Source organism: Hypomesus nipponensis, chromosome 9 (assembly GCF_054491055.1).
Source record: "Hypomesus nipponensis isolate SF chromosome 9, ASM5449105v1, whole genome shotgun sequence".
NCBI classification, from domain to species: domain Eukaryota; kingdom Metazoa; phylum Chordata; class Actinopteri; order Osmeriformes; family Osmeridae; genus Hypomesus; species Hypomesus nipponensis.
The window spans coordinates 27,040,834-27,067,420 of record NC_140369.1 but is presented as its reverse complement, the minus strand read 5'-3'; the positions used below and the strand labels follow the sequence as shown (position 1 = coordinate 27,067,420).

The following is a 26,587-nucleotide window of genomic DNA, read 5'->3' as shown; positions in this document are numbered from 1 at the left end:
CGAAGATGAGTGAGAGCAGAGATGGGGAGAGAGGAAGAGGTGAGTGAGAGATACAAAGGGAGGAGTGAGGGAGAAAGAGACAATACAAGAGAGACAGAAGCTGCTGTGGGCAGAACAGAAACAGCAAATATTAAATATAATTTTAAAAGACAAGATCCCCATGAAGTCTGAAGGGGGGTGGGGGTGTAGTAGGGAGAGGGAGGAAGAGCGGTCAATCTACTGAAAGAGAGGAAACATTAGTACTAGTATCGAAAGGATGAGCTGAGACCACTGGAGAGAGGGAGAGGGAGAGGGAGAGGGAGAGGGAGAGGGAGAGGGAGAGGGAGAGGGAGAGGGAGAGGGAGAGGGAGAGGGGGAGAGAGAGAGAGAGAGAGAGAGAGAGAGAGAGAGAGAGAGAGAGAGAGAGAGAGAGAGAGAGAGAGAGAGAGAGAGAGAGAATGAAAAGAGTCTTGTCCCTTAGCTGCTGATAATCTCAGAGGTGTGAAGCAGTTCTTGTGGCAATTATTTCCTCAATGTTTGACTAACCAGGCGTGTTTTGACACAAATACCAAAAGAATCACACACAAAAACACTGGGATTAGAAAAGGGGGAGGGGAGAGGGCAAGGAGGAGGAGAGGGAAGGGGAAGGAAGAGATAAGGACCTAATTAGGTTGCCCCTTTCTACGTCTCTTCCTCTCCCTTTATCCTCATTCCGTCATCCTTCCTTTCCTTCCCTGGAGAGTGTTAGAGAGGGAGAGCAAGAGAAAGACAGAGAGAGATAGAATGTGGTCCAGTGCCTCTCCTCAATGCACTTCCATCCTCGGGGAGGGGGAAGGAGGGAGGGGCAGTGTGGGATAAGGAAGTGGAGCATGGAGGCAGGAAGGCAATTCAGGGAGCAAAGAAGCCACACAGAAACACATTTCAAAGAGGAGAAATCATCTGTGGGCCTTTGTGTTCCCTCATGACTGAGAAAAACGTCATCGACAGTAGAAGAAAAGTTTGAAATTAGTTCAAGGGCTTTACAGGACAAACACAGGTCAAAAAGGAAATACACACTCTATGGTCTAGAACTACCACCTCATCAAGACAATTTGTTTAAATAGGAATGTGTTGACCTTGACGTGGTGAATTAAACCCAATAAATCATGTGTGTTCATTCCATCATCAAGACCAGTGATATAAGACAGAAAGATGTGCATTAGAAGAATCCACACAGTCAACATTCAAATGAGAAACACAAAGTGACAAAGATTAGTTAAAGAAAAACACAGCTAGACAACGTTTTTCTGGGACAGGGAGAAGGTTTCGGACATTCATATCTAACGTGAAAACTTGCATACAGTATGTCCCAATTTAAGTGAATTAACCTTTAGAGGAGTGAGTTCTAAATATTACCGACGCTGCCACCAGAGTGAGTTATTTTTTCAAAACGAAAGCTAGCTAGCTTTAGTTAGCTTCCGGTAACTAGCAACCTAGCATTATACTCGTAGCAATGCTACTACCTGCTAGTGTTACTTGTTAGCCTCCTAATTGTAAATTTTGAAGCCATACTATAGCGTTTGTCATATAGTTTTTGTCTATCGGAAAATAGTCGGTTGGAATGTTCAGAATCACATATGTGTGACGGTACTCTGTGGGGCCCGCTTTCGAACGATCACATATACGTGACGCTACTAATTAACGGGTTAACATACATGCAAGGGGTTTTATCAATAGTTGACACTATCCGATGCGCACACAAAGAAATTAACAGATCTAGAGACACAGAAGACTTAAAGCACTGCAGCTGGCTTTGAAGAAAGCAGACTTATTATCTTGAGAAGAATGATCTTAAAAAATGTACAGTACACCCCCTATGGACAGGATGGAGAGAGAAAGACACAGAGGGAGAGAGAGAGAGAATGAGAGAGAGTGGTAGAAAATGAGAGAGGAAGAGAAAGGGATTGCGCAGAGAAAAAACCTGAACTCCTTCTGGCCCAAGGGGGATCCTGAAACGTTTACATGAAAAATAACAACACACTTGAAAAACCCGTCGCTGCCGACACTGTGGGGTTCCAGGGTAGACGATGCCTTGTTAGGACGTTAAATCAACAGGGCGATGGCTAATGAAGACTACAGGGAGATAATGGATATAGCCTCAGGACTAATCCTCACACTGAACAGACTCACCCCTGTTAACGTGATAGGCAAGGGCGGCATGCACACATAAACATAACTACACACACAGACAACACACACACTCACACCCAGGTAGTGAATACAGACAGAAACTAACATGTAGAGAAATGCTTGCTTCTGGAAAGATCTCTATGGGCCCACAGGGCAGCGGAGTCACAAGTTACGATCCCACACACCCACCACTCCGAGAACTATACAGCTGTCTCTTAACGGGCCAAAAACACAACCCTCCCACACACACATACACTCACACAGTGGGTCTAGCTCTCTTCACAAAAAATCACGGTGCAACGAGTCATACTTTTTTTAGGAGAATGGGCCATTCTGACAAACGTGAAGAGCAAAAGAGAAAGATAAAGGTATTCCATGGGGAAAGTTCCACAACTACTAATTAGATTGGTAGGCTCACAATGAATAGAGACATACATCAGGTTTGTATTATCATGTCAACCAGTGAATGCTGGTGTGAAATCTAGAGAGTGAGTGGATCTCAGCTCACGTGTTTGTGTGTGCGTGTAAGAATGACCATGTGTGACATTCTGGGCCTCATGTCATGTACTAACGCTTTAGCGCCCACTTCAGGCATATTTGTTTCGCAATTTGCAAGAAAGCATGGCGAGGTATGTACAAACATGCCACACTGAGGTAAAAGCCCAGACTGCCTGATGCAGGAACTGAAAATTGTAAATTGTGCTTTTCCGTGTCATGCATATGCATTCACGGGAGGGTCAAGGGGAAGTTTCCTATAAAGAGATGGGAGGGGATGCGTAAAGTGCGCCTAATTGTGTATTCCGCGGTATGTACAAAAGGCGTAAACCTGAATGCGCATATGCCTCCTGGTGAATTGGCAGCCGTAACCCGAGCAAGACGAAGACAAGGATCACACTTTTTGAGTTGAGTTAACACAAAATCATTCCACGTTACAGATTATGCCATGCAATATAACACTTACTGGAAGAAATCAAAGATTACATTGAATCTTAGCGTTCAAATTCCATTCCAGCAGTTGTTAAACTCCTCGCTACATTACAAATATTGGCATCAGGATCATTTCAAACAGTCATCGCTGTTTTGACTTTGGTGGCTGATCCATGATAGAAAGAAAGAAAGAAGGAGGCCCATTCAATTGTGCGTTTAAATGCTCGCAATGTACAGTATAGTTGTCGGAGAAAGGCGTTGATTACGAGTAGCATGTACCTGCAGAGCCGGAAAGCTGCAGTTTCAGGACCAAGATAACAAGATAATCAATATTTTCCTTCAGTAGTGAATGTAGGTTACGGCGTGTGGATATTTCCTTTATCACACTGTGAGTAGGTAAGAAAATACACTGTATACAATTGGTTCTCTACCTACGGCCGTCATGCATGGAAGAGCAGCCAGCAATGCGCCCACATTTAAATACCAAACTTTCAGTTTTCCTTTTAGTTTTTGAATTAATTAAAATGTAAGAAACGCATATAAGTTTGTACTGTAGTGTTTTTTAGTCATATAAAAGTTACGGATCAAAATGGACACATTTGTTATTAGAGGAGAAAAACGCATCCAGTTCAGCAAACATCCTCAGTTGAAGACATGAGGTGAAGCATCCCTGTACAGAAACTTCGATTATTAAGTTTGAAAGTGCTTTATATATTTAGATCAACATCCATAGTTATAGTCGCAACTTCATTGTGTTGTGACTCCTTTTGGGATCGTTGCGTACGCACGAAAAGCTTGCATAAGCTGGTTTTCACGCACACGGTGTCATGTATAAAAATGTACTTGACGTAAGAATGTGTCACAGAAACCTTTGAGCAGACATGATAATGTGCGGACCGCACATTAGTGTGCGAGTGAGTTTTGGCACTAAAAAGTGCCAAAACTCACAAAACATAACAAAATAAAGTTTCCACTATAGTTACTGTCATACGTCTATGACATTACCTATTCAAAAAACATTAAAATACAAGTTTGATCATTTGATCAACGACAAAATCACTCAGGAAATGCATGTCATGCTAACCCTATAGCTGCCATGCTGTTACGATGCGCCACCACTCATTTCTCAATTACAAGTTTTACATCTGACCATTTCTTCGTAATTTTTTGCCATGGTCCGGTTCTCCAAACCCACAGCATTTACGGCCATTTAATAATAATAATTGTATTTGTAATGCACTTTATATTTAGCTACAATAAGTGCTGCAGGTAAAAAAGAAAGGACGCAATTAGTGACAGTTTTCCACTCCGTCGACTTCTTTTGTCACTAATACCTGATAACAAGCCGCCAAAAAGGACAAATGTTCTCACCTCCACCTCTGTTGTCAGAACCTCAATCCCACAGTCTGTGAATGTTTTCTTAAACATAATTAGATGAACTGTGAACATCTCAAACAGAGTTCAATAGAAGAGGAGGGACAATAGGACAAGTTTTAAAAGTGAAGAACACAAACAATTCAGTAAGCTTGATTATGAGGTTGATTCAAGTAAACTGCTAGTAGTTAAATCGTTTTTTAAATACAAATCTAATGTCCACACCAAAGCTACATCTATTGCGAATCAACTTGAATAATGTGTTATTTACCTTGTATGGATTTAGAAACCCAGACCATGTGGTCATGTTTCAGTTGGGTAAAAGCAAGAACAAATGATGGTTTAACAGGTATTGTTGTCATGTCAATGTCATGTCAATGTGTTATTTTGTCACCGCTGCAAGCTCTGTTAACTAGCTAACAAGCTAGTCTTCAGGCTGTTGAATCCTAGGCAACAACAGCCTCATGTCCTTCCAGGTGGCACATGGTGATCCTGGCACGTCAGTCCTTTTAGCTGACAGTCTTCATACCTGGAAACATTCATCACGTGCACTATATTCACACACGTGCACAGTCAGTTAGCAATGACAGTTAGCTTTGAGGGAGAGAGAGAGTGGGTGGATGAGCAGGAGGGGAGAGAGCAACTCGTCCAGCGGACTCTTCTGTTGACAAGAACTAGAGGGAGAACAGAGGGGAGGAAGATAATATTTTAATCTCTCCAAGCCTTGGACTGTGTCTCAGCCACTGTGCAGATCCGATATCTACCAACAGGACCAAACGAGCCTGGAGAGGACACCCCAGCACCTCCACACGATTATCACAATCCCCCATACACACGCCCGGCCAAGGTTCAGGACCATACCTGAGTCTGGATGCGGTTGAGTCCTCGGAACCAGAGGATCTGGCCCCGGCGGAGCTCCATCTCAGCGTGGTCGATCTCGTCGGCTCCCTCCGTCATCTCCTCCTCTTTGATCTCCTCCTTGGTAGTGCCGTGACCCGCCTCCTTTAGGAACTTCAGGTGGTGGGTGGGGATGGCCGAGATAAGCTGGGGAGGAAAGGAAACGGGCGCAGGAACACATAAGGACACACCAACGCACAAACGGACACAAACATATACAAGAACGTAAACAAAGACAGGACAGACATCCAGATGGACACACAGACAAGAAGTTGACTATTTTCTTCAATAGTCTTCAAGGGAAAATGTGTCCAAACTTTTGACTGGCACTGTATAACACCTGCCTGTGTGCATGCCTTATCAAATGAAATATGCACAAATTTCGCCTGTTTATACGCAAACCTAATTATCTATCAAATTGTAAGGTGCCGTATTCATTCCACGCTTGCTACAAATTGCGTAGCTTCCCCCGTATCAGGTATGTGGTGAATGCTCTGTGTGCAGTTACTCTGACACTGATTAAACCCCATAAAGTGTGTGTGTGTGTATGTTTGTATGAACTTGTGTGTGTATGTGTCTGTGCGTGTGTGTATACGTGTCCTACCTGTCCCCAGAGCAGCTCTCCCACACCAATAAACACACACCAGAGCCACTGGTCAATTGTCAAGGACGTGCAGGAGAAGGGCTTCCCACCAAACTGGACAATGATGATCTGAAACACATGTTTATCCCCAACATCAAAGTCAGAACTTGGCCAAAACAGTGAAGGACAAAAGAAGAGTGTTTGAGTGTGGCGTGTGTGTGTTTGCAAGTGTGTGTGCACCCACATGCATGTTTTTTGTTATCTTTCCTATGTGTTCTAGGGGTGTAACAATACACGTAGTAGTATTTATTTTTATGTATTTATGTTGTTACTAGGCTTTTGGTTGGGTACACATGCAAATTGAATGATTTGTTGGACTAATCCTATTCTATTTAAGTATATCTATTAAGTAAACAGCTTGAATTGTGTTAAATATAATGTTCTCACTGCGCTCACCCAGGGTTAGGGTGAGCCTAACCCAGGCAGCCCACTGTTCTGTCTTCCCCTCCCACTTCACAGAGGAACTCTGAGACCGTAGAGGTGTGTGGGACACTGCATGAAACGCTGGGAGACATGCTGCACTAAGCTAGCTGGTTGCAATATGGCTAGAATCCTCCAATAACCACAGGTCTGCCGTTTGGAGACACTGTTGTGTGTGTGTGTGTGTGAGTTGACTGGTTCACCTGCAGAACGAAGGTTCCCAGGACCACGCTGCAGAAGATCGGGTTTCGATAGATTCCCTCAAAGACGTTCCTCTCCCCGTGGATCTTCCTGGCGTTGATTTCGTTGAAGAGCTGCATCATGACGAACACGTTGAACACGATGGTGTAGTGCTCCGAGGGCGGCGCGTGGAGGGGCGTGTTACGACCACTGTCAATATCAAAAATCTTCTCTCCTGATGGGGTTGAAGAACCAACAGGCGTCTTTAACTTGGGTTGAAGTCAACACAACTAAATGATCTACTGGAAAGTCTGACATAGGGAAGGGACATTGATTATTTGGATGTCAAAAGCTTTGATATGGATTGGTTTCCACGGCTTCAATCTACAAAACGTATCTATAAAATGGATAACATCTACAGGAAACATGTTTTATACTCAGTCCTCTATACAGATTCTCAATGTCCAGTAGCCTGCTGTAACTGGGATAGCTGTTCTATCAACCACATGTCTATGGCCCATCTGAACCATGGTCTCCACTCACCAGCGAAGAGCAGAGTGAAGATGATGGTGAGCTGGTAGATGGCGTGGCCCAAGATGTTCTTCATCATAGTGCGGGATATGAGAGGCTTGTTGCGGCCGTAGGGCCTCCTCAGGAGAAGCGACTCTGTGGGGGGCTCGGTGGCCAGGGCTAGGGAAGCCAGCGTGTCCATGATCAGGTTCACCCACAGCATCTGTACCGCTTTGAGGGGGGAGTCCTGCAGGGGGGAAGACAAGGAGGGCGGTGGGGGAGCGATAGAGAAGGAGGGGTGGGGTGGGGGAGAGAAGTCATAAGATGGATCGACCAGTGAGTTGGCTGTTGATTAAGTCAACATACCAATTTCACTAAGAAGGAATGAGTAGGTACAGTAGCAGACTGACCAGTGAGTTGGCTGTTGATTGGTGATCAGAGGTAGTGAGGGTTAGGGTGATGGTTAGGGTTAGCTGGTGAGGCTCTTACCTGTGTGATGCAGGCCCCTGTAAAGGCCACTATAACAGCCACCACATTGACAGTGAGCTGGAACTGCAAGAACTTGGAGATGCTGTCGTACACATTCCTCCCCCACATCACGGCCTTCACGATGCTGGTGAAGTTGTCATCCGTCAAGATAATGTCTGAAGCCTCCTTGGCTACGTCGGTACCAGCTATACCCTGTAAGGGGAGACAGCAGACCAGGGGTCAAATGTATCAAACTAAATGAATCCGTTAAAGTATGCATATGGAGAAAACTGCATTGTTTATAACTGAATTATAAACATTGTGTACGCGACCGATGTCACACGTCTGTCTTCATAGATTCCACTTAACTTGTGATTGTGCACACGAGACGATCTCACCGTCCACACCCCATCAACTCTAATGTTTTACCTTACATGGTTGTATGAGGAAGAGCTAAGGCAACAAAAAAAGACTGAAAAATATAAACTTTATTGAATGTGAAATGGAGATCTAAATTAGCAAAATAGGAGGAGCCTCTTGTTTGGTGGCCTTAGGCTACTAGTCATTTGAACATTGAAAGAATAAAACCTTTTTTGATTTACAAAAAAAATATGAATCAACCCATTGTGGCCTTTTTGGGAAATCGTTTGTAGCTGCAAATCATGTATTAATGTTGGCCTGAGGTAAGAGAATCTAATGTACCTAAGGGACAGGTGGATTGTGTCATCCCACACCTCAGGCATCACACGACTGAGGCTGGACTGGCTTATCCCTGACATGTCTGCTAGCTCCCACTGAAAAGTCCCAGTTACAGACAACTTTTACAATCGATGTGCTTGACTTTTGCTTGACTGTTTTAGGGCATTCCAACACAGGACCCAGCTCACTCAGTACAGAGCTACAAAAGAATGGCTCAGATATTTATAACGATTTATCAACCAGTCTTCATTGTGGGCCAAGAAGTTGACAAGATCCCTGAACTCCCGCTCGCTTTTATCTCCCATTGGCAATGGCCGATAGTATTTGACAAATATTTATATATATATATATATAACTTTTAGCATAACTCGTTTGTAGCCCAAATTCACACGTTTTCTTTCTGGCTAAATAGGCTAAAGCAAGATAATTGGCATAATTTGTAGATAGCCTATACAATTTACTCCCATTGTAGATCTAGTAAAACTGTCATTTGTATTACATGCACTTTCTCTGTCTTTCGGTAACTCACATCGCCGTATCACATCTCAAAACATAGTGTATGCATGAGTTCTAAAGTGGCCAAAGGTACACTGATTTTCACGCCACATGTGTATTCATAAATCAGAAACACCTTTACACATGTTTCTGAGCCCCTTGTCATGCATACGCGCCTTCGTACATTTGGCCCCAGGGGTCTGTTCTTCATACGTCGCTAACTCAGTTCGCTGAATTTGATTATTGACGTTTTGTCATGATCTTTGATTGTTAGGTTCTTTGACGCTCATCCTGGACTTGCTGTCATAGCAACAGGTTCATGAACTTAAACCTGCTCAGGAGCAGGCTTATTTTCAGTAAACAAGATTTGATTGTGGCTTTATAAGCAGACGTAATACAGGAAGTCTGTCACAACCATGTTTTGTCCGTTTTTACGACAGCAACCTGTTGCGGATGGTGCCGGGATTATTTGCAGAGCTTTTTGAATTAAATCGCGTATTGCGTGATAGACAGGATCCTTTGGCGCAGCACAATAGGCTACTATGCTTTTTGAGAGATATCAGTTTTCTCGTAAGGGTGTCATTTACATCATTAATTTGTTGGAAGCACAATTAAATTACATTAAAGATGATAAACAAAGTAATTATTAAATTATTCAAATAAAATAGTCAGTCAAAAATGTATAAAGCGCATTTAAAAATTGTCACTGCACACATATTTGTCTGCTAATTTTTGCCATCCTTCTCTCCTGGCTTTTACAGACTTTGAGGTGTACCCTGGCATTATGATAAATCTTCAAATTAGGAGTAACCTTTGAACAATAGCCTTTGATCTGTGTTTCTCTGTTGCAGAAAAAACTGGGTGCTCTTTTTGGCCATAGTGAGCAGCCAATAGCAGCGTTGCTGATCAAGGTTTCCACTATTGATACATATCCCCTTTTAAAACAATGCAAGAATGCACAATTATCCCAGACACCTCAATCCAACAATACTAATCATAAACAACAGGGGTGTTTGAAGAACCTAGTTCAACCCAGATCATGATTAGAACAATGATGTCATCTTGGATGTGTCATTCGATCTCGGATGTAATAAGCAACGTATGAAGAACGGACTCCAAGTGTGCGAAGGTTGTTCAGGTGACGACCATTGTGTCTCCGAAGAGTTGACTGATTTCAGAAATAGATTATGTCAAAAATGTCAAATGAGCATTTCCAAAAGTCTAAACAATATTCAGGTTAAATCTGTATCCTGTTGTTTTATCTCAACCTCCACCATTAAATAACCCCATTAGCAATGTAGAACAGCCATTTTGTGTCAGAAAAACTAACCTCATTTGCTGGGAATATTAAAATAAATCAATAACATTTTGGTGGGATGTCTCAACCACTAAAGAGGATGCATCATTAGAGATATTTTGGGTCAGTTATCAAAAATATCAAGACCAAGTTTGGCTCCAAGTCAGGTGTGCCTTTTAGCAATCCATTAGCATTTCATTAAATCCAGATATCCTGTTTCATACCAGTAACATTGGCCCTTTTCTGCTCTCATTTAACTTTGAGAAGGAAGGAAAGCCAATAAAACCGTTTTTTTCCACTGATTAATGTTTTTGGGGGCCTACTAATACTCCAGTCTGTATCATCAACATATTCTCTTTTCAATGATCCCATCTTCCCTTTTTTGACCCTCTCTCAACAACTTAATCACCTTGTCTTGTTTTCTCATTATACTATGTGCAGTATGGAAAAGCAAACAGTAATATAAGTATTATTAATTGATTTTTTTAGGTCTCTTTTTGAAAGACAGCCATTAATCTTAGAATGACTGCTTGAATCACTGTTGTTAATATTACAACCACTTTCCCAACTTTAACCTCTTTCTAACTTTTTTTTACGGTCTCTATTTCTCTTTTCTTTCCTTCCCGGATCCTGCATCCTGGCTTAATGGTATGTGTCTTGCTGAGCTCCTCCTATACCATTAACTTTCACTCATGTGTTCTCCTTTGGGCACATTTTTTCACAGCTTGCCACCTCTTGCTGCGGCATCCTAACGCCCTTTGTCGTGGGTCTCCCCGCCAGAGCAAGTGTGCTCACACGCAGAAAGGAAAAGGATTAAAATACATTTAAGATAAGCATTAGGATGAAGAAACACTGTTAAGAGGGAGTAAAACTGCAAAAAACTGGTTACACACATTTACATGCATTAAAAGTGGGTGCATCAATTACTAAAACTCTGGGCCCTATTTTAACAATCTGCAATGCAAGTATTGCACTGTTGCTATTATCCCGGCAGAATAAATGACTCTTGCGTCCAATGCAAATCTAAAATGGGTAGGTCTGAAGTAGCTACATAACTCATAGGTGTGGTTTGGGCGTAACGTGCAATAAACCAATCAGAGCATCATCTCACATTCCCTTTAATAGCAGGCGCTCCTGTTCCATGGCGGATTGCTATTATAATGTTGATTTTCCAGGCGCACACCAGGGGCCTGTTCCATAAAGGCCGCTCAAAAAAGCTAGACCTAAAGTCCTAAACCAGACTTGAATAAGTTTAATTAGTCAATCGGAGCTAAAGCGGTTCCATAAAGGCCAATTCTCAGCTCACTCAATCCTACTAATTCAAGTCAGATTTAAGCAGTCAAGCTATTTGCGCGTGCACCCAATTCTTAAACAGCCCAAGAGGTAAAACATGGATCATACAATCCACCACGGCAAATGCAATGCACATGGCCACGTGACTTCTTCCAGAAAGAACGTTCCCTTTAAGTCGTGTACAATGAAGTGGAATTATGCTTCAGGAAGCCAAAAAAGGAAGAAGAGAAAGTAAGAGGAGGATAATAAAAAACAAGATAGTGGTAAGTGATAAATTACACTGGATAAAATAGCTCTACTTGTCTTGGTGTAATTTTGCAGCAGGTAGGCTAGCAAAAATATTTTTATGTTAGTCCGTTAGACAGAGACTTAGTTTTAACATGCCGCAGTGCTGTGTTTCGTGTTGTTTAAATAGATAGGAGTTAAAAAAAACAAGTGACATTCATCTGTCAGGAGCGGGCAGCGGGACAATTTTTTTAATACCCAAATCAAAAAAGCTGCCATATGATGGCACTTGTCTCTGCCGATTGGGCTCTTGCATGTGCTATACCGGACTGCCTGACCCTCAACGTGCACTTGTATTGAAAACAATTTAACCCTCACCCTAAACACTTCTTAAAGACATTGCTAATACAGAAAATAAACGAAGAAATAAATAATAGGCTAAGTGAAATTTTCGGCGCGCGCACAAACCTGTATCATAGTACGACCAATAAATAAAACTTACTTTCACCCCTAGATAGGCTACGTAGGAGGACCTTTTTATACCTTTACTTCGTTGATTAAAAAGCACCCTCTAAACTCATCTTAATCTACTTTTTTGACATAGTTTAAAATAAATAGCCTAGGCCTACTATTAATCAATATGACTAAATGTAAAATGTAAATATCCAGTAGGCCTACATGGTTTTTTGTGTCGGGGAAACGGAGGGTGGATCGTTTGTTTTGCAATTGTAGGCTAATGTTAACAATTATATTGCTATGATAATTTTGATTGAGATATAGGCCTATGCCTGATGCCTAAACATTTGAAATCACAAACTAACATCCATACATTTAACGACTATAGTGTGTAGCCTATCAAAGCATTGTTCATCATTGTTTAATGCATTAGGCTAAATGTAGCTATATGCTATTTAAGTTTATTTTCTATCATTGTTGAACATATTCAACTGATGAGAAAAAGAAAATGAGAATATAATTGGTAAATCATCGTTTTCTCGTCAGGGCCATAAAAGATAGAGAAATGACATTGTATGGGGATGGGAGAAAAAAACCACCCAAATTAGCTTCGGTTAAACAGGCGTAGGTGTAAATTACATTTACATTTAATCATTTAGCAGATGTTTTTATCCAAAGCGACTTCCAAGAGAGAGCTTTAAAATAAGTGCATAGGTCAATGATCATAAACATCGAGATAGCAACAAAAAACATTGCAGGAAACATTGCCAAAACATACATTGTGATGAGTGCCAATGGGAAGAAATGGCCACAATTGTTACAAATCAAGTTCACATACATAGAGATTTCTCTCGCCAGCAGTGTGCACGGGCCAAGCATGTGCCCTTAAAATAGCATCTGAATAATGCGCCACTGACTTCAGACTATGTTTTTCCTGGCCTGTGGCGTAATTGGGGTGTGCTTGCCTTGTTATCTCACATATATATATTTCTTTATTTATTATTTTTGCCCCCCATGCTCAAAGTCGCTTGCCTCTCGCAAACTGCTTTTGAATTAGCCATGTCTCCCTAAGTTAATATCGAACTTATTTACGTTTTGGGGGGCTTATTTTCAGTTAGCAGACGGTACTATTTGAATCGCAATTCCATCTGAAATACTGCCAGTGACAACGTTGTTACAGTGGCTTGTTTCAAAGGGTGTTCTTAATGAATTATGCAATATGAGTAGGCTAAATGCTTGCAAATATCACTAGAAGGGAAAACGAACCCACCTGCATCTTAAGCAAGCAAGCACACCCTACAATTTCCCCAGAAATTGTACCCTCTCTAGTTGTTTTCTGAAACTGCAAAATAGCACCAGGGAACATTTGCGCTGTAACACGCCTCCTTTTTTTTGTTGAACCTCCCCCGAGAGTGCAAGTTAATTCCCTAATTTAACAACGTGCGTCTGTGGAGGGAAAAGTCCGCTGTGCGTTGGGTGCAAAATAGGAATGCTACATGCATTGGTGTACAAAGTCAATTGCGTTGGGTGCAAGATAGGGCCCTACATCTTCACAGCCATTCTCTGTTCCAAAGTCTAAACCCTAAATTTGGTCCGAATTAAGTTAAGAGAGTAAGAGAGTAAATGTGCTCAGCACAAAACAGTTTCTTCATGTTATTATTGGAACTTTGTCGATCTTTCCCCATCTAGTTATAATGTTAAGGGAATTTATATGGTGTCAGAACTGGTGTGTATATAGTGATGGGACTAGTGTGTATATGTTGAAAGGACTTGTGTGTAACCTTTCTTCTCCATGTCCTTAACTCTTCTCTTACTTCCAGCACTTTCCCCTTTGCCTTTAAACAGGCCAGAATGAGCCCTCTACTCAAAAAACCCTCCCTTTACCCAGCCGTCCTTCAGAACTACAGACCAGTATCACTGCTACCCTTATTTTCCAAAACAATTGAATGCTCTGTATCTAACCAACTGTCAAACTTTCTCTCTCAGAACAACCTGCTCGACCCCAACCAATCGGGCTTCAAGACTGGCCACTCCACAGAAACCGCCCTCCTGTCAGTCACCACTGCCCTCCAGTCTACCAGAGTGGCTTCAAGGTCATCTGTCATCCTTCTGCTGGACCTTTCTGCAACATTTGATACAGTTAACCATCAAATCCTGTTCGCCAGACTTTCTGAGATGGGCATCACTGGCGCTGCACTCTAGTGGATCTCATCCTACTTGTCGGGAAGATCCTACCAGGTCTCCTGGGGAGGCAAAGTGTCGGGCCCCCGCCCGCTCTCCACTGGTGTCCCACAGGGCTCCGTCCTTGGACCCTTCCTCTTCTCCCTGTACACCACCTCACTTGGACCAATCATCACCTCCCACAGCTTCTCCTACCACTGCTATGCTGACGACACACAGCTGTACCAGTCGTTCCCCCCTTGGATGACCAAGCACCACCTCCAGCTGAACCTCGCCAAAACAGAACTCCTCATCATCCCAGCCAAACCCTCCATCTCCCACAATCTCTCAATCACCCTGGGATCTGCAACGGTGACCCCTTCATTTTCTGCAAGGAACCTTGGATGACCATGGATGATGATGAGCTCTCTTTCACAGCCCACAGTCTCCCGGTCTCTACAACATCCGAAAGATCAGGAGATACCTGTCTGAGCATTCCACCCAGCTGCTAGTCCAAGCACTTGTCCTCTCCAAGTTGGACTACTGCAACTTGCGGCTCGCCGGTCTCCCAGCATGCGCAACCCGCCCTCTCCAGATGATGTATTATGTATATGGTGAAACGACTGACTGGTGTGTATTTGGTTAAAAGACTGTTGTGTATATCGTCGGGGGTCAGATGGCTGAGCGGTTAGGGAATCGGCTATTAATCAGAAGGCTGCTGGTTTGATTCCTAGTCGTGCAAAATTACGTTGTGTCCTTGGGCAAGGCACTTCACCCTACTTGCCTCGGGGGAATTTCCCCGTATTTACCGTAAGTCCCTTTGGATAAGAGCGTCTGCTAAATGACTCAATGTAAATGTGTATATAGTGAGACCATCAAATCCTGACGCTCTGGAAAAGAGCGTCTGCTAAATGATTAAATGTAATGTAATGAAAGGACTGACCGGTGTGTATTTGGTGAAATTACTTGTGTGTACATTGTGAAAGGACTAACTGCAGGTGGATTTACCATTGCAAATCCGACATCTGCTTTCTTGAGGGCGGGGCCATCGTTGGTTCCATCCCCTGTCACAGCGACCACCTGTCGTGTTTCCAAGACAGTGCTGTCAATGATCCCTGTGAGACAGGGAGAAGACTGTGTTTGAGGAAAGAACTCCAAAGAGGTTACGCGAAGAATAAAGCAGCAACATTTGGACATGTAGTAAACTTCCCTTAATCCTGTTCATACTCGATAAAAAGGCCTTTCTTATTGATTTTTCCCTCATCACAATAACTAGGTTGAACCATTTTTTGCTTTAGGTTAAGCTTGCTGGACCATATTAATAACTTTATCTTATTTGCACTTAGAAGGCAGAACTAGGAGTCAGGACAAACCACAGATACAAAACCACTTGGAGGTTTTTATTGATGTTGTTTCTTTCTAGAACAACGCTGCTTTCTGTTGGTGTTGGCTGCTGAGGAAAAACCACAGATTTCCATATTTATGACTCACACCTTCATATGCTCCACCCATCAATGCTACCCCCAACAGAGATCAAACAAACTACTCTTTGAAGAGTGCTGGAGCGGGTTTGTGTTGATGTAATAAAGCCTGGTATGTATGTGTGTGCTATATGTGTTATTGTCACAAAATGATTGATTTATCATACATTATGGGACTGTGACATTATTGAACATACAGAGGGCTTAATTAGATAACTAGATACAATTAGATAATTATTGTGCATCTGGCAATGCTGGTTAATGCTAAGCTGAGTAAGGGAAGGAGACACAAACGCTACCTAGCAGTAACCCACTTATATTCAAGGGGTTGCGTCCTTTCAACAGTCAAATCTCCATCTTTTAGGAAGGTTTGCAACACATTAGGATTTTTTTTTTCTGTGTATATGATAATTTGATATTTATGAAATTGCCTTCACATTAAAGATATGTGTTCTGTCCAACAAACTGTGGTGCTCACTGTTTCATTGCTTATAGATAAGTAATTGACCGATAATCCTATACTAAATATAACGTATCGAAAAAAGAATTGTATTGAATTAAAGGTATCAACATTGAAACATTTCAAATAATACCCAACCCCAGACAGACTGTAAGATGAATACACTTGTATTCTTGTTCTATTGACACCTCTACAGCGTCCAACCTATGGTGTTGAACAAGTCACCTACCTTTGACCAGAGTGTGTTTGTCAGTGGGGGAGGAGCGAGCCAGCACACGCAGTTTGGGCCACACCTTGTCCAGGCGCTCTTGCTCCACCTACAGTCCAAGCGGACATGGTGTCATACTGTTATAGGTAACCTTCCCAGCTGAAACTCACATTTTTAAGGTGATCCTTTCCACTTATTACCTCACTGAGCAGCAAACCCCCCCACATTGTATGTTGCTTAATGTGGTCTTACAATATATCCTACCATCAAACTGTTCTCTTGAACTGAATCTCAACAATAATACTTTCTATTGAATTCTCCATGCAGAATCTCTCCCTCAAAAAAAAGGAAATTGTCTAAAGCCTTTTGCTTTCCAAAATAAACCTATTTGAGTCAGCGTCACCTCTCCCTGGTCGTTGCGGATCTGTTGGTTGAACTCTTTGCCCTCCAAACACAGGAAGTCCTCTCCAGGAAGCAAGATGCCACACTTGGTTGCAATGGCGCGAGCAGTGTTGATGTTGTCCCCGGTAACCATGCGGACGGTGATCCCGGCCCTCTGGCATTTGGTGATGGCTGCTGGTACCTGATTGGACGACAGACAGGAAATGTGTTATGACAGGAAGGGTGAAATATTACATCTAATAATGGCACTTCAACAAGTACACATTTGGTTTCCACGCATTCCTTCCAGAAAGGTTGGATAACATATTGTAGAACATGTTCTATATATGAATCCCCACCCCTCTCTCTGTGTCTTCTATGCCACTGACGATCTCAGCCGAGATAGTGTTATTCTTGTCTCTCTGCCAGTGTGTCAGTGGTAGGTCCTGACAGCCTCTGCTCACTCGGGCGCAACCTCTCAACCCGCTGAGCGAGTGTGTATGTCTGTGTGTCCTGTGATTGTGTGTGTGTGTGTGTGCGTGCTTGTCCTGTGCAATCCTCAGTAATTATCCTCCCTCAGCTATGTGATGAATCACTGCTCATTAGACCAATCAAATCACTTATTTATAGATCATTAAGACGCCCCTATACAAGTATGCCTGTCAATCCATGCACACACACACACATACACATAGACACACGTGCACAATGGAAGCCTCTCTCTTACCATCCAACATCACACACAGATCGACACCACACAGATTGACAAAGGCCACATCATCTTTCCTGACAAGTCTCTCAAAATCGCCACACACACTCCCCAACACACACACTCTCCACCACACACACTCTCCACCACACACACTCTCCAACACACACACTCTCCACCACACACACTCTCCACCACACACACTCTCCACCACACACACTCTCCACCACACACACTCTCCAACACACACACTCTCCACCACACACACTCTCCACCTCACACACTCTCCACCTCACACACTCTCCACCTCACACACTCTCCACCACACACACTCTCCACCACACACACTCTCCAACACACACACTCTCCACCACACACACTCTCCACCTCACACACTCTCCACCTCACACACTCTCCACCTCACACACTCTCCACCACACACACTCTCCAACACACACACTCTCCACCACACACACTCTCCACCACACACACTCTCCACCTCACACACTCTCCACCACACACACTCTCCACCTCACACACTCTCCACCACACACACTCTCCACCTCACACACTCTCCACCACACACACTGCATCGAAGTAATCTAACTACAATAGGTCTATTTTTCAATTTCTTTCAAAAGATTACATACAGTCAGATTGTCCTCTAATTATTGACAAAAAGAATCAGGGATGAAAGATTTATATCTTAAGCGCCTGATAATTTGATGGCTGCTACCATACATAAAGACGACAGCTATCTGTCTTTCAGCTGCCCTTTCCATCCTACTGGGAGCTAACTGGTGGAGACGTCCCCTGGCCAGGGGGCTGTTTCCAGCCACTGTTATCTACTGCCTGACATTCAAATCTCTAGTGATTTGTCAGTGTGTCATGGACAGGAACAGGTGATGGAGCTGGGGACTGGATGATTAATTAGTGTCTCATCATGGCTAAATTAACTGATTTGGCAACCGAAAGAATGGAAAATAAAATAAATATAGCTAGTATAGAGTTGAACTAAGTTTATGGGAGTGGGTGTTTTTGTGCCTTTGTGTGCGCCCACTGTATCCGTGTGTTTTAGTTAGTTTTGTTCTGTGGACGGACACATGTCACAGGAGAGTCTACTAAGCTGCTCTTGAGATGAGCTGTTGTGACCCCCCCAACACTCCCTGTAGCTATCGGATGCTAGCAGTTGTTGTGGGCTATCAAGGCAGAGCTAGCCGTATCCATGGTGTTGCACACCACAGTGACGGGGCTATTTGAAAGCTTGATTGGAAATGCAGCCATTTTGCCAACATCCATCATATAGCAAAGGTTAGGGTTGGGGTTAGGTGACATTTTAACTGAACCTTGGTTTAATTTGCTGTACCTCCAATGAAACTGTATTTTTCATGAAATTTGATTTGTTTATTGTATATTCAACATATAACAGTTAATTTTCTTGCCTGTTGCACATATGTCTAGACAAGAGAGAGCTCAATTGAAACTCTGACTGGCTTATAAAGCAGATGTGATATCATATGACACTGACTAACAAGGGCTGTCCTCAGTATTGGGCAAATTCAATTCATGCAATTTGAATCACACTATTAATGGCATTTCATGTTATGGACTCTCCAATGTGCCATGACGGCTGACATAAGAGTTGTTCATCCCAATGTGATTTCTTAAGGATTACAAGACATTGACGGAAAAAGCTAGGTGCTGAGGTCTCAAACAACTTGCTTTGGGTGCATCTCTGAGGAGCCAACAACCCACTAACTGCAACGTAGGTTAGTTTGAGTGACAGCTGTATATAAGGTTTGTGGCACCAAGAATGAAATTATTTCCAGAAAATGTAGTTCACTTGATCGAACATTTCTGAACGATACTGTAGTAACATTTTCACAGGTAATGTAATTTCTTATTAAGTATTACATTATTAGGAATGTATTACATTTTCAGGTGGGATTCCCCTAAACAGATTATTATTTTGATGGGTAATGTAATAAAAAAGAGTATGCATTTTTTCTCTGATGTTTTATGTGTGCAAGGATACAAAATACTGTTATTGTCATCTTAGCTTTTGGAAAACACTAACATTTGAACACTAACATCTGATTTCATGTTTGGAAAAGTAAACTTTAAGATTTATTTTAATTTTATTTTTTACATATATTTAGTAATATAGAGAGTAATAATAGAAATTTACAGAACAACTGTATAGATATCAGGTAAACATGCATTAAAATAATATCCTTTTCAATGGGAAATGAACCTGCCCATACCCATGCAAGGATCGTTCATTAGACCACAGTGGATCTTAGATTAGACGCCATCAGAAGATGACTAAAGCTATAGAAGCTACATTACAAAAAGTCTATTCAATCTTCATGAAATGTTATTTTTCATCAAAGTCTACAGCCATTCTTATTGAATTAAGTGTCTCCTCGCCTGATCTTATGACATTTATGCATTCAAAAAATGTTTTATATTTATCTCTAAAAATAGAGGATGTGTTGATGTAAAACGGTATTCTGTCACCAACAAGCTGTATAAAGAGGACATGTTGATGTAATAACTGTATTCTGTAGCCATCAAGCTGTATATATAGGATGTGTTAATGTAATAACTGTTTTCGGTAGCAATGTTGATCTGGTCATTATTCTTGTCTGGTGTTCCTCCTCTCAACTGACTGAGACTAGTATATGTATCTCAGAACCAAAAGGTGTCACACCACTGGTGGAGCAGACCATTTCTTCTTCTTATTTTCTACTTTCTTAACACAACTCTGCCACAATTTTCTAACAAAGTGATTACAATGATCAGTGCTAGTGGTGCTAAGGGCCCCATGTTCAGAGATGTAGAAGCCCAGATGGTCCAGCCCAGGAGAACACCCAGCTCACCTCCGGCCTGACTGGGTCCTCGATGCCCACCACGCAGATGCAGGTGAGATTGTTGAGGATGTCGTTCTCCGCGTCCCAGTTAGGCTCGCCGCCCTCAGCCGGGAAGTCTCTGTACGCAACGCAGATGGTCCGCAGGCCGTCGCATGCCATGGGCTCGATCACCTTGCTCACCATCTCATCACGGTCCTTAGGCTTGAAGATGCGTGCCTCACCCTGAGTATCCAGAACACGGGAGCACCTAAAGAGGAGAGGAGGAGGTGGGGGAGAAGGGAGGAGAGAGGAAGGAGGAGAGGAAAATAAAGGTGTTGGGCAGTGAGCTTGAGGATAGGAAGAAAAGAGAAACAGGATCAAGCATTTGGAGGTACATACAATCCACTACATGCTCAAAACAATCCTGATGTATTCATCCATCATCCATCCTCAATTCCCACATCCATCATCCATCCTCTCTTCATCCATCCTCTTTGTCCATCACCCTCTCTTCATCCATCCTCTCTTCATCAATCAATTATCCATCCTCTTTTCATCCTTCACCCACTCTTCATCCATCATCCATCCTTTTTTCATCCATCCATCCTCAATCCCCCACATCCATCCTCTCTTCATCCATCCATCATCCATCGTCTCTTCATCCATCCCCCGTACTTGCGCAGGACGATCTCAGAGGCTCCTTTGCTGTACATGCGGAAGCTGCCATCTGCGTTCTTCAGCACGGTGCTCATGGACTTCCTGGAGGAGTTGAAAGTGTACACCTTGTAGAGCTTCTCCTCCGGGATCTCCTCTCTGATTGGCTGGTAGTCCCTCTTCAGTGCAAGCACCAGGCCCAATAGGGAGCACTCTGTCTTGTTGCCGACGTGGCGAGGCAGACCACCCTCCTTCTCTGGAGACTGGAGAGGTCAAAGGGTCAAAGGTCAGGGCCTTGTTAGGAGGGGGGGTGCCGAAGATGTTACAGGTACAGAACTTTAACCTTTAATTAACCTTTAATTTGCATAGATCCAATAAGTATGTGAATTAAGTCTTAAAACGACATGGCTTAAATACAATATATCCCATAACCCTTCATATAGAAAACAGTTTTCTTTAAAACACACACACTCACAGACATACACTGGTTCTCAGGGCTATTTAAAGTCTGGAGTCTTTAGCCTGATGTGATTGTGTGGAGTGGTAGTGATGTGCTGATGAGGGGATCAAGTTGCACATCCAGCATCATGTTCCACCTATTAGGGAGATGCCCTCTGCTGAAGAGAGTAGATCTGAGTGTGTGTCTCAGGGGCTTCCCTTAAGGGTGTGTGTGTGTGTGTGTGTGTGTGTGTGTGTGGCCTCGTGTTTGTTACTTTAAGGGATCCAAAGATAGGGAGCCCACCAACAGGATGGGGCCCAAAAACCTTGTGGGACCCACACCGATTATCATTTAAACTAGCTCAAGAGGCTCCCCTGATATGCCTGTCGATTTTTCTTTGACTGTCCCTAAATGTAGCAAATATGAGTTACGGATGTGTGATATTTGTTTGCTCTATATCGCCCCTGAAGGATCTTCACGGTAATGTAGCACACACACTTCCAGATGTGTTACAGAGTCCCGCTCTTACCGCGCACTTAGCCAATAGAATCACAGAAGTCCCGCCCTTAACCAATCATATGATCTTGTAGCTTGTCGCGCGTGCGTGTCAGTAGACTCCAGGATGGAGAACTTATCAACGTTTGACGATACACGTGTTCTGAAGACCTAATGGCATTTGAGAGAGCTAACGCTACTTATTTGTCCGTGGAACCACTTCACAGCAAAACTAAAACGGAGGTGAGTAGTAAGATCATCTTACTAAGATGTGTATGTATGATATGTTGTGGTGCTTTAGAGTGAAATTGCATTCAGGAAGGTAGGATAGTAATTATTAGCTGGCTAGCTATATCATGACAGCTAACGCTAGCTCTAAAGCCAACAAATTGTTTCAAATTTTGCTAAAACAGTTTTACTCACAGCAGTACAACACATCAAGTAAAGTGAAATTGCATTAATGAAGGTGGGAATTATTAGTTGGCTTGCTAGGCTTTTTAACCATTCATACACCTGCCTGTTAAGTTAAAGCTAGCGATTTAGCTAACTTTTCATGCTAACTGAAGTGATAGAGAACACATTAATTATTGCAATCATTCATGCAATTTTAGTCGAAAGGACGTGTACATGTAATGTTGAGTAGTGCTTTTGAGTTGAACTGCATCACTGAGCGTAGTAAAAATAAGCGGGGTAGCGTTAGATATTTAGCACCAACCAACTAAGCCAACATAGGTAGACCGAGATGGAGGGCGAGGGGGATCGGGGGTGATGTAGGTAGATAGGGAGATAGTTTGAGGGGATCGATAGGTAAATTGGGGGTGGGGGGATCGGTTGATTGGGAGATAGATGGATTGATTGGGAAGATTGATAGACTGATTGGAGAGATAGATAAAAATAGGCATAATAGATAAGATGTATTTGGACATGGATGTTCCCCTTCATGCTGTGTGAAAAATGACAGTCCTGAAGCATCTCATTCTGATGTGCTTAATAAACAAAAATGGGGTACCTGGCCTTAATCATTTCAAATTTGCATGAGTGATCTAAAGGTAATTTGGGGTTTGATAAGTTATCAAAAGATAACCTGTGTAATGATTTAAAACTCCACAGACACAATGATCAAAAGGAAGAGGATGCGGCCTGTTGATGATGCAACTTCACATATTTTGTAATAAAATAACTTTAAATATACATGTGTCTATACCATGTCAATTTTCAGATTGTACGCAACTTTCAGGAGGAATCCACGTTGTTCCTTGTAACTATATTTGTGATTTGATTTGTTTGGCGCATGATTGAACCCATGATGCAAACAGTCATGTACATTTATTTGTGACCTTATAGGTAGAGGAGTGTTCACCACCCAGCCCATTGAATCAGGTGCTTTCGTGTTGGAGTACAGGGGTGAACTTGTATCATTGGAAGAATGCCAGTCAAGAAACTACTCACAGACGGAGTGTACTTTTCTGTTTGAATTTGAATGGCAGAAACGTAACTGCCTTAGTGCCTAAATACTTATTTAGCACTAGCGTTGCTACTATATCCCTGCCTGTGTTTGAGCTGTTGCGCTGTTATTTTCAGCAAGTATCGTGTTGTTGTGTCAGAGGACTGATCGAAAAGTGCATCATACATTTAAGTCATTTAGCTAAAACTTGCATGTACAGTACGTAATGTCACATTAAATAATGTACTTAAACTCAAGCTTATATGGTGCGTCGCTGTCAGTTGGAAAAATGACAGTAAAAAACGGACCCATCTGCATCCGACGCAGGCACACCACACAATTTCACCAGAAATTGTACTAGGGTCGATTCTAGGATCAGACCTTTAGGGGTGCTCAGCCCCCAATGAGAATGTGACATGAAAACACTGCCTTGCAAAAGTGCTAAACTTAAACCCCTTTGCTAATATAAATCCCTAATTTCACTGGATAACAATTAATACATTTATGTATTATTATGCAAAATATTTAATGAATTAAAAAACTAAGGATGTCCCTTTCTTCATGAAGTACCAGCATCAAATGATATTAAACAGTATATTAAAAACATTATTTTTAGGGGTGCTGAGATTAAATTTAGGGGTGCTTGAGCACTCCTAAAAAGGGTCTAAAATTGCCACTGAATTGTACCCTCTCTAGTTACATTAATAAATGCATTGCAGGTCAATATAAGGTGTGCCCCTAAATTTTCCTCTTGCGCTCCTAAAATTTTCAGTCAGGGGCTACTGTGCTCCTAGTAAAAAAAGTTAGTCTGGAGCCCTGATGATGGGAAAGGAAATTACGCAAACCCAGAGTTAAGGGATTAGGTAGACGGTCACCATTGTCACACACTGTGTTGACTGTAGGTGACCTGTGCAGTCTGTGAGGGATAGGCAATTCCCATCCTGGAAGGCCAAAACACTTCTGGTTTCCATCCATCATTCTGAATATAGGGATTCAGAGCTTGATTATCAGGTGAATGTCGGCACCAGCCATGTAAAACAGGAAAACCAGAAGTGTTTTGACCTCCAGGACCAGAATGGCTTATTCCTATCCTATGGACTTCCATGATCAAGAAAGTTAGGTGTTCACATTGCATTTCTGATAGAGCTTTTCAAGCAGGGTCACTCGTTTTGAGTGATCGGTAGACCTCTGATTGAGGGAGCGGGGTTAATCTGACACACACCTTCCTTTCTAGTCGAGCCCTTGTGGGGCTCTGGGCATGGATTTGGTTTTTGGATTCAGATGGAGATAACCTCACACACACTTGGTTGCTAGTCTTGTCCTCATGGGGTCCTTTAAACTTCAGACACACTCTTCTTGGAAACTAGTCTTGTCCTTATGGGGCCCTCCCGTGTAGATGACATTGTCAGTGATTTTAAACCATTTGGCCAACACCTTTCAGTATCTGAACTCCAGTTGTTAGAGCCATAATGTTGCGCATCTTGAGCTGTTGAGTGTTTATGACCAATATTTTGAATGTGATCCATTGCAGCCCCCTGTGTGTTATTGAGACATCTAGAAAAGACCAGGTCTTGCACCTGGCTTTAAGTGATGCTAATTCAGAAATGTTTTTCAGTTGTGACTTTTGTAGATATCCATTCAAACAATATTGACCAGATCTTAATGAGTCTTGTTTTTCTATCTTGCAGGCTCCTGCTGTGGGAGTAGAGACTGAGGCGTGCCTTAACCATACAACGTCCAGTGATGATGCTAGCCCAGAGGTAATGGAGTTATGTAGATATGTATGTAGTTCTGTCTCTGTAGCAATCAGTGCATTTTGGTATGCCTTTGATATTTTGAATACCTGTAAAATAATGTTAAACAATTTGCCCTTTCCCTTGTGATTGGTTTTAATAGGATGTGACCATACTGACTATACCTTGACAATTCTCTTCTTTCAGATGATTGACAGAGTACCAGACTTTACGGATGCTCTCCATGATTCAAGTGAGAGCATAGTGGAAGACACTGACTATGAGGAGTCTCTAAGCTATTGTTCAAGTGTCCAATCGGACGAAACTGATGTAAAGACTAAAGACACTCTGGTATGCCGTTAATGCTTTGAATACCAATATGTTGAATTTCCCAAACCATCTTTTCTCTAGTTATTTATTTTAATAGGATGTGAGTGAAAATGTACAACTGTCTTGTTGCGGAGGGATGACAATACACAGGATCCCTCACTCAGACTTGCTTCACTAAGGGCAAGAACAAGCATAGGCCATCTTGTAAGCCACCTTTTACTCTTTTTCGCTTTAAGGGTATGCCTTCTCAAAATCAAGTTTATTAACTAGAGGCAAACATGCAAGTTAGGGATTTTTGCTTGACCAAACTCAGCCGCTAGGGATAGCCATGGGTGTGCATTTTAATGCTTTATTCTACATTTTACACTCAACCTGCTACAAGTTTTACCAGTATCACATTATTTGTAAATGTACTTGTGAGTTGTACTGTACATAGTCTGACATATCTTTTTAAGTTTTCCGTCTTTTTTTTCTTTCAAGATTCAAATGAGTCCTATAGGATATGAGTTGTTAGACTCAAGTGCTGATAGTGGGGAAGAATACGCACCCAATCCTTATGAGGAAAGCACAGACAGTGACTGCAGCTTAAAGATATCCCAGGAAAATATAAAGAACAAAATGAAATCTACGAGTCAGAGCAGCTCAAAGTCTACCAGTCAGAGCAGCTCAAAGTCTACCAGTCAGAGCAGCTCAAAGTCTACCAGCCAGAGCAGCTCAAAGTCTACCAGCCAGAGCAGCTCAAAGTCTACCAGTCAGAGCAGAATCTTGGAAAAAAGTAATGACTCCAGGCAAATACTTAATGATAGCATGGCCGATCTTGATGACAAGGAAATAGAGCAAACATGTACTAATAAGGAGTCAAGTGTTTCAATGCCATCTGTCTTTGCCAGTCCTGCTTCAAAAAAGGAGGATGGTTCTAGGAGATACAACAAGAAACACCACTGCCTTTATTGTAAACAAATAGTTCAAAAGATGTCCAGACACTTGCAGCGTAAGCACAGCAATGAGATTTATGTTGCAAAAGCCCTTAGTTTTACAAAGAACTCAAAAGAAAGAAAAGTGCAATTGGACTATATCCGAAATAAAGGCAACTGTGTCCATAACAGGGAGGTCTTGGAGAGTAAGAAAGGCAAACTTGTACCATTGTACCATGAAGGACGTGTTTATGCATTGTGTGTACTGCTCTGGATTGTTCAACAAAAGAATGAT

General features: G+C 42.3%; 1 protein-coding gene across 2 annotated transcripts in view; it reads right to left on the bottom strand.

Annotated features, from left to right (window-relative positions):
* LOC146274054 (plasma membrane calcium-transporting ATPase 1-like) overlaps positions 1-26,587 on the bottom strand; it is a 101,822-nt gene that overhangs the window by 11,671 nt on the left and 63,564 nt on the right. For both annotated transcript variants that reach the window (XM_084704182.1, XM_084704183.1), the window contains 10 exons: positions 20,959-21,200; positions 20,314-20,551; positions 16,745-16,924; positions 16,363-16,450; positions 15,201-15,307; positions 7,589-7,780; positions 7,133-7,346; positions 6,613-6,824; positions 5,951-6,058; positions 5,311-5,493 (listed from right to left, as the gene is read on the bottom strand). In XM_084704182.1, coding sequence (XP_084560308.1) covers positions 5,311-5,493; positions 5,951-6,058; positions 6,613-6,824; positions 7,133-7,346; positions 7,589-7,780; positions 15,201-15,307; positions 16,363-16,450; positions 16,745-16,924; positions 20,314-20,551; positions 20,959-21,200 — 1,764 coding nt within the window. The remainder of the gene's footprint in view (positions 1-5,310; positions 5,494-5,950; positions 6,059-6,612; positions 6,825-7,132; positions 7,347-7,588; positions 7,781-15,200; positions 15,308-16,362; positions 16,451-16,744; positions 16,925-20,313; positions 20,552-20,958; positions 21,201-26,587) is intronic.